This window comes from Panthera pardus, unplaced genomic scaffold (assembly GCF_024362965.1).
Source record: "Panthera pardus isolate Hobbes unplaced genomic scaffold, ASM2436296v1 HiC_scaffold_12, whole genome shotgun sequence".
NCBI classification, from domain to species: domain Eukaryota; kingdom Metazoa; phylum Chordata; class Mammalia; order Carnivora; family Felidae; genus Panthera; species Panthera pardus.
In genome coordinates this window covers 108,323,708-108,332,607 of record NW_026526677.1, presented here as the reverse complement: position 1 = coordinate 108,332,607, position 8,900 = coordinate 108,323,708, and the positions used below count along the sequence as shown (strand labels likewise).

Below are 8,900 nucleotides of genomic sequence, written 5' to 3'. Positions count from 1 at the left end.
TTCAAGAAGCTGAGGCTATGGCTGAAAGATGGTGGCTTGAGAAATAATGAATGTAAAATATATAATAATATTGCATTTGAATTTACTCCTTATCAGAAATAAAATCTTATCCTCCCCTAAGAGTCATGACATCTAGCGTTTGGCCGAATGCTGATGGATGCTCTTCCCATGTACAACTTCAACATACTAAAAGGTTCTAATAATATCCGGGCTAAAATAGTCAAACACTTTAATTACAAGAATTCCCAGATTTAATACACGACTACATTAATCAGTAAGTAATGTCCACAATAAAGAGTAGATCCTTACGTGTACTTACAAAAGTAGGCATAAGTTGTTTATGGTATATATACTCTGATCCAAAAACGTAGTCCCCGGGCACCTGACTGTTAAAATAGATTACCGAGTATACGCTACAACTAAGTTCAGGACTTTGGACTTTTAAGGTAAAATGGAGGTTATGGTTTTACTCTTGAACGTGAATGCAAGTTCCAAGTACAGGTTGTTTTTGGACTATATCTAATGGCTCCTGGCTGGTGACCTAACAATCTTGAATAAAGCAAACTTTATTTGTATGTGAATTCTTAGTACTTAGCAAATACTAATACATATTAATTGAATGAGAAGAAAATCTGTATTTTCCAACATCATGTGAACTTGTGAAAAAGTGGCTTGCAAAGGAATTTAATCAAAGTATCTAAATGAGAATGACTGCCAATATAAAGTAGTTCAAACTTTTGAAGTTACCGAAAATATTTATTCAAACCTAACTGTAGTACAGTATCACACTGAGTTAAATAAACATTACGTGTATGATATGTAGTTCCTTATGAATAGACCACTGCCATATCATAACTCACAAGACAAATTTCTGCAGTAAGATTCAGCAATTATGACATGATTTCCACACTGAGAGAGAGAAGTAGGATGCATTTAGTTTCTTGAAGGCCCAGTATAAGAAAATAAGGCCGAGGAAAAGGACTCTTTAACAACATACACACCTGTAGAAAAAAATCCTGATATACTGATATTTAACCAAACAGAAAGCACTTAAGAGAATATACTTTAATCTAGGCACAATTGGTCACATATTAAAGATAATTTCTGTTCTCATAAAGATTTAAACGAATTTTTCAACTTAACTGATGCATGTGAGTCTGAAACAGAGAAGGCACCTCTTTCATTCTCCTTAAGGACTCTGTGACAGTAACTCTTCGTAACACCTTAGGGGGCACTATATCTAAGTATAGACACAGTTATGTAACAGCCCATTTTAGGAGAAACTACATTAAAATATAAAACTATGATTTTTCTTTTTTACATCTTATGATGGACACAGCTTCCCAGACGATGGCCCTCCACACAAGCTTTAACCCAGAACACAAGACTTAAATCAAATGTGCACTGGTCACTACTACGTAAGAAGTGCTATGGATTAGTGCAATTCTTCAAATCCCCAGTATGTGGGGGAAAAGGATATACATACCAAGAAGTCTCAACTACCACATGAATAGACTTTGTATGGCTCAACAGTCTAAACATTTAAAGTTCTGTAAAAGATCTCAAAAGTTATAAACAAAAGATCAGAACACTCAAAAATGGTTTACAAAATTCTCTTTAAACAAAGAGACCAGAACCATCAGAAGAAACAGTGAAAGTGTAAAACTTCAGGAATACAACCTTTGCTGTAACAAGAAGGGGTAATAAAGTATTCACTCTAGAAAAAATCCTAAATTGTTAATTTCTGGTCTCTCTACCACCAGATGAGGTTGTCATCACTTCTGTACTACTTTGTGGCTGTCTTCAAACATCTTGTAGGACAGTCACCAAAGGCAACTGTAAGGAAAAGCATCATTTTCCCCCCAAAAGTGAGAAACTAGTCCAGATGCATCAACCTCAGAGTTAGGGATCACAAGAAGTCAAAAAACACAATGTAAGAACGCTAGGCTGATTTAACCTCTATTTCAACCAGATTCATACAATATTTACAGTACGTAATTGTCACAGCTATACAGTTTTGCAGATTGGATTTACTTACATTTCTGCAAATGTTTTTTCCAAAATAAAAAATATACCAGGTAAATCTATGTACAAAGTAGGAAGCTGCTTCAGAAACAGCATGATTCAGGTATAAAGTGAAATTTCAGTACAAGGAAAGTGCAGGTCAGGTTCTGTCAGTATCTCATTCCCTACACTCAGAGTTTAAGGGATACGAGTTTTAAACAGCTACTGTTCTTTTAGGTTCAGAGTGTTTACTCATCATAATGCAATGATAACAAAAATTTGTCCACATCCATTCCAGCTGGAAATGAACTGGGTAGCTTCTTTTTCTGTTAAAAAAAAAAAAAAAAAAAGAAAAGAAAAGAAAAAAAGAAAAAAGAAAGAAAGAAAAGAAAAAAAAGAAAAAATAAACCTAAGTTAACATATTGAACTCAAACAAGGGCAAAAAACTTTCATTTGCAACCTTATATCAGGTTCTTCCTATACTACAATTCTGCCAAAACTTTTAGTTCACTGGAACTTTAGTTACACAGAGAAGCAGAAACACATTTTCTAAATCCAAAGTTATTAAATTATACCTCAGTGGTACTTTAACATTAGTTTAGGGCAAAAGACATTATACAAATCCAGAGCTGATGAATGTTGAGTAAGCTAGAACACGCTTTCTATAAAGGCGGTCATTATTACCAAAACATAAACCTTAGAAAGCTTTACTGACTGTCAGTCACAGGTACCGTTCAAGTTCCCAACACTTAATGCACCCCCGTATCTTATCAACACTACACTCGGGGAAGACGTGTGGTAACCTCGTATCAAGTGATGCAGCCGAGACTTGAGACTCGGGCGCCACGGGCTTCACCACAGCCACAGGCCCAGCGAACAGAAGATGTGAGATTCCGACCCAGGCTGGCACGGCATCGAGGCCAACACGGTCTTCCCCCGGCACCATACTTCCCCTAAGACATCCTGAACACCTTTCTTTCTATTCAGTTCACTCACTAAATGGCTCAAGAGGTTTAGGAAAAATGGGTTTCAGTTATCAATGCTCTCCCTGCGTTACCTTCCCACAGAGAACTATGGTCAAAGAAAAACCAGGTAAATGTAATTTTTCCTCTGCTCCAACACATTAGCATCTGTTAGAGCCAATGGAAGAGATGGCAGGACGTGCGGAAAAAAAACAAAAAGGAAGAGCCGCAGAGTTGCTTTCTACTTGGTAATTCCACACGTGACAGTGGCTTCCCAATCTTTCATGCCTTACGGCATTCTCCCAAACACCTGGGTCCTACCGTGACAGAAACAGAAACCTCCTTTCCCCAAGGAAGACGTTTAGAGATAAACGCCTTAGCAACGGTTCTGCAAACGCTCCATTCCACCTAGACACACACTGAGCACCACACTGGCTGAGACACACCGCCATAAACACATTCTGTCAACCAAAACCCAGAGCTGTCTCGACCAGAACGTGTGGTTAGGGAGCTCTGGCAAAAACGCGGAGATCTCTACTGTGAGCACTGAACGAAGGGCAAAGGTGTGGTTTTGAAATTAAGACTTTCAAACTTGCCTTAATTTTCTTCTTTTTCATCGGTAGTGACGAATTTGCAAGACTTTTATTGGAAGTACGGGAGGTTCGTTCGCGTTCATCTAATTCCTCAATCTTCCGCTTTTTGGTGGCGCTCCTCGAAGATGCTCTGAATTGTTGTTGTGTGTTGTCTTTCAGGGGAGTTGTCGAGGTGGTCCTGGAGATGGCAGCCCGGGACAGAATCATCAGCGTGTGGGCAGCCATGTTCACACTGTTCTCACTCCCCGTCTCGCTGGCAGGGCTGCAGGCAGGCAGGTCTGGGGTGACAGGAGGGACCATGACTTTGGCTGTGCTACTGTCTTCACCAAAACGCCTACTGGAGGGGACCTTGATCCCATCTCTAGGTTCTTCTTTATGTTTGTCCCCTGCCCCCAAGCCCGCTGTCCGGGGTACAGGGGAGTCAGAGCTATCGGGGAGCCTACTTACTGGGCTGTGCCACTGACCATCCTGCAGCATTTCTGAGCCAGGTTTGGTTAGCGGGTTAACCAAAGAAGCGGCACATTTAGTTTGTTCTTGCTTTGGATCCTTCCCAGCTGCACCTACCGAAATGACATTTTTACTACTTGAGGACGTGCCTTGTTTTTTGGTCAGTTCGTGCAGTGAAGTTACGGTTTTCTCATTCCGTATACCCCCATTTTGCTGCCCATTTGACAGTTTTGAAGTTTCGGGATTTTTCTGCCTTTCGACATCGCTGCATAATTCATTCTCCTTATTAGCTGTCGTTTTATGGAAAGATTCAAGTACAATTTCTGTCGGTGGGACTTTCTTTTCTGACTGAGTTTCTTTTGTGGTGCTATGTCGGCTATTGGGAGTTTCTGATTTAGATAAAATCTTAGGCAAAGGAGGTTTCTCTCGGTCTCTTTTGAGAGCATTATTAGAAGGGGCCTTGGAGGTGGAGGACACAGTGGGTGACTCGAGATTAGGAAATGAAATGTCATTCCTTTCCTTGTTTTGGGACACCGCCTTATGGTTTGTGCCCTGTGTATTCGCCACAGAAGCAGTGCTATCAAAACAGAGCACACGTCTGTGGCTTTCAAATGGTTTGCTAGCTGGAACTACACTCTCTAATGAGAAGGGAACCGTGATTTCTTCCAATTTTTTCCCGAGATCGGTGGCCATATTCTTGTCAGACACTTCAGTTCTGTAAAATAAATAAATAAAATTTAGCAACATAAAGAAATCCTTGTCAGACACTTCAGTTCCGCAAATCAATTAATTAACTGTTTTTAGCAACACAAAGACATCTTTTATGTTTTTTATCTGAGCATTCAAAAAATCTAGAATGGAAACTACATGGATGCTCACCTTTGTGCATGACATCCAACTAAATGACTAGATGAATCCACCAAATTATTTACCTGCTTTCCTGGAATTATAAATGAAATAATTAGAAAAGAGAAACATTCCTGAGAGAAAGAGTACATTACTCTGAAAGGAAATGGAACAGACCACAGTATCACACATCATGAGAAAAATTTAAATGACCGCTAATGTACAAATGAAGTACTCTCACATACTGGGTGTAAAAAGCAGCTTCTAATTTTATATAAAAGACAGTCACTCATCCATTTTACAGAGGAAATACACACATGGAGCAAATGACTTGTTTCCAACTTCAGGCAAATATTATGAATCCAGTCTCTGGATTTATCGATTACAATGTTCAACATAGCACTTAAGGGTACTCCTTAGATTTAGAAAACTAAAGAAAGCAATATATTAATGCCTATTTTGAAATTCTGCCCATTTAACTCTCATATTTGCAAGCGTATGTCAGGCAGAGCACCAGCTATGGAGTTTTAATAGCCATATTTTAATTTCCAAGGACTTAGGAACTGATGTGGGGAGTAGCAAGATACGAAGCTAGAGAGAAAAGCAGAGATGAACTCATAAAGGACCTTGTGCATTATGCAAAAGGTTTCTTTTTTTATATATATATATATATTTATTTTGAGAGACAAGGAGGGAGGGAGGGAATCTTTTTTTTTTTTTTTTGAGAGAGAGAGAATCTTAAGCAGGCTGTGCGCTGTCAGCACAGAGCCTGACACAGGACTCAAACTCACACACCATGAGATCATGACCTGAGCTGAAACCCGGAGTCGGACGCTCAACTCACTGAGCCACCCAGACGCCCCTGTGCAGAAGGTTTCATGGAGAATCCTTACGAGTTTAAAATAGGGAAGGTGCATAAATCGATTTATGTTTCAGGAAGTCATTCTGGCAGTAGTGTAGAAGATGGACTAGAGAAGCAAGAAAACTGCAAAGATAAATTCTACATACATGGCTACAAATACTCCAGGTAAGAGATGAGAGAGGCGTCAGGAGACCGGGATGGGCATTCACAGAGACATGAAGGGTGAAGGAAGACTCAATGGTGACATCAACCAAGGAGAAAAAAGCAGAGAGAGGAGGAGGTCTTTGACAGGGAAGAGGTGAGAGGCCAAGACATGTCGAAGTTGAAGGTCTTGAGTTAGGCACGAGAGCAGGAGTGCACTAATTGAGTGGTGGGTCCAAAAGCCACCAACAGTATCAAGTGCTAGAGGGAATAAGGTTAGAATGGAAACGATGCAAAGCATATGACATTATCAGGAGGCCACTGATGATCTCCATTTAAACAGCTGTAGTGGAAACAGGAGAAAAGACAAAAACATGGATGAATAAAGAATGGGAGACGGAAGTGTTGGGGATAAACAAAGGGCTGGCAGGTGAGACAAACCCAAGGAACTTTACAGCCAGACAGGGAAGGATCCAAACAAGAAAAATTTAAGACATACATAGGACACAAGATGCAGGCAGACTGCATTAACCTTAGGAAGAGCGAGATCATTATTCCTGTAAGAAAGAAAGGAAAGGGAGGAATGATTCTGGAAGAACAGGTACACACCAAATGGGATGTGAGAAAATGCAGCTTCCTACTGATGAGGTGGGAGAGAAGAGTGCTGGCTTGACAGGAGGAGGGTGGGGACTGAAGAGACGTGAGAAGAGCTGTGAAGTCAGAAAGAGCCTGAAGGGGGATGGGAAAGAGCGCCAGGAGGACATGTGGAGTGACCGCTAAGAGACCGTGAACAGCCCCACTTTGAATGCAATGCCGGAGAGCCCAGGTATAAAGGCAGGGATGGGTGCCGGGACAGACCCAGGGCGGACAGCAGCAAGAGGGACGGTAGAAGAATGTGTTGGCTGAGGCCATACACGTGGGTCTAGCCTGGATGGGGAAGGGAGTCTCCAGGAAGGAAATGGGAGGTTCATGTGAAGTGTGAAAGTTCAAGTAATGGGAACTCACACTGGAGGCCGAGGTTCTCCGGTATGTGGGGAAGAGGTACGGGAGAGGCTGACTGGCACACACATACAGACTTGGAGATGGAGGGGTCTAAGGATCATGCAGGTTAGGCTGCGGGCCAGGCTGACACCACAGGCATTCATCATCCACGAGGATGGGAAGTCTGAGAACTAGATGCAACCCCGAAATGAAGATCGGGTATTATTCTGTACACAGTGTCTTCTGTGGAACACAAATCTTTAATTTTGGAGTAGTCAGTGCTATCAACTTTTTCCACTTATAATGATGGGGTTTTTTTTCATTTTTTAAAGCAATCCTTTTATCCTTGTGCCATTAAGCCATTCTCTTACATTTCTTTTACTGTTTAATTGTTTTGCTTTACATTTTTAGGTCTTTAATCACCTTGGAGTTCACCTTTCACCTTTGTATATGGCATGAGGAAGGGATGTAAAGTTTTTCCTATAATGTATGTAATGGCCAATGAAATTAATTTATTAAACAATCTTTCCCCTTCTCTCTGACTTCTGATGTTACCTCCACCACATACAAATTTCCTTAAGTACATGGTCTCTTTCCGAACTCTATTTTGTTCCATTTGCCTTTTTTGTTTTTATTACTAAAAAAAAAACTTCAAGCAAAGGTTGGACAATCACCTGTTGGGAATGAGACAAGTATTCAAAAAGAAAATACTGTGGCGTTGCTGCAAACAAATGCACATAGAGAACATAAAACTGACATTAATGAACTTAAAAACGTACCTGTACAAGGCTTGTTTCTCAGTCCCTGAGTCTTCTGAGACTTTGGAGGGATGGGGAATTGAGGGATACTTCTACTGCATACAGGTGCCGCCAAAGGCATATGAAGGACCTAGAAGAGAAGCAGCCGTTAACTATACTACGTTTGAGAAGCATCACTGTGCCATTTTCAATTAAAAAATCTTACCTGCTGAGGAGGAGCAGGAAAGGTATTTCCATTCTGTCCAACCACAGATACAGGGATCATCCCCACCATTCCTTGGAGTACAGGTTGGACAGGAGAGGCAATTATGATGGCAGATCCTTAAAAAAAAGAAAAAAAAATCTCAGTAAGCTTCTCATAAACAAGAGACTCCAAAGTAATTATTAATTTAAAATAAATTCTATAAAATTGTATCTCTTTCCCTTAGAATCTACTCTCCTTAAAAAAATTTAGGAACAGCAAGGCTACAAATTAAGAAAAAGGCAACCTGAATTATTAATCTTATGGCCCTTTCGGCCAGAACTGCCATCTTCCAGTAATTCACGCAAAGGACCAACACAAAGGGAAAGAGGGGGAGTACCCCCTATATATTCTCTAGGCCTTTCAGAAAATACGGAGTTGTTCTTTGGACACATTCATGCAAATCTACAAGAAAGGTGATGTTGCGGACATCAAGCGAATGGGCACTGTTCAAAAGGGAATGCCCCACAACTGTTAACAGGGCAAAACTCAACAGTCTACAATGGTACCTGGCATGCTGTTGGCACTGTGATGAGTAAGTTAAGGTCAAGATTCTCACCCAGAAATAATGTACATATTGAGCACATTAAGCGCTCAAAGAACCGAGATAGCTTCTTGAAGTGTGTGAAGGAAAACGAACAGATAAAGCAGGAAGCCACACAGAAAGGTACTTGGGTTCAACTGCAGCACCAGCCTGCCCCACCCAGAGAAACACACTTTGTGAGAACCAAGGGAAAGGAGCCTGAGCTGCCAGAGTCCATTGCCTATGAGTTCATGGTGTGATAACTGTAAAAAAATAAAAGACCTCAGGCCTGTAATACATACGTACACACACAAACATACAAAGCAATCTTACAGCATTTGGTCGAGGTAAGTATCACGAGTAATTCATTAGACTTCACAGCCAGGAGATCACATTATAGTTATATGTTGACTGTCTGGCTAGAATAGTGAAACTGATCAGAAAATTGATGGTGAAGGCTTCAAGTTTCAATCTTATACCAGAAAATTAGGGTCTCAACTGAATGTTTATGGCTCAAGACTCGCTCAGAACTCCAACCTATA

At 40.7% G+C, this 8,900-nt stretch overlaps 1 protein-coding gene across 1 annotated transcript in view; it reads right to left on the bottom strand.

Annotated features, from left to right (window-relative positions):
- Positions 1 to 735: 735 nt before the first annotated feature.
- Positions 736 to 8,900, bottom strand: part of LOC109278701 (protein NPAT) — a 53,108-nt gene continuing 44,943 nt past the window's right edge. The window contains exons 14-18 of the mRNA XM_019469259.2: positions 7,800 to 7,915; positions 7,616 to 7,724; positions 4,886 to 4,946; positions 3,563 to 4,721; positions 736 to 2,330 (exon numbers count right to left, since the gene is read on the bottom strand). Coding sequence (XP_019324804.2) covers positions 2,253 to 2,330; positions 3,563 to 4,721; positions 4,886 to 4,946; positions 7,616 to 7,724; positions 7,800 to 7,915 — 1,523 coding nt within the window. The 3' untranslated portion in view covers positions 736 to 2,252. The remainder of the gene's footprint in view (positions 2,331 to 3,562; positions 4,722 to 4,885; positions 4,947 to 7,615; positions 7,725 to 7,799; positions 7,916 to 8,900) is intronic.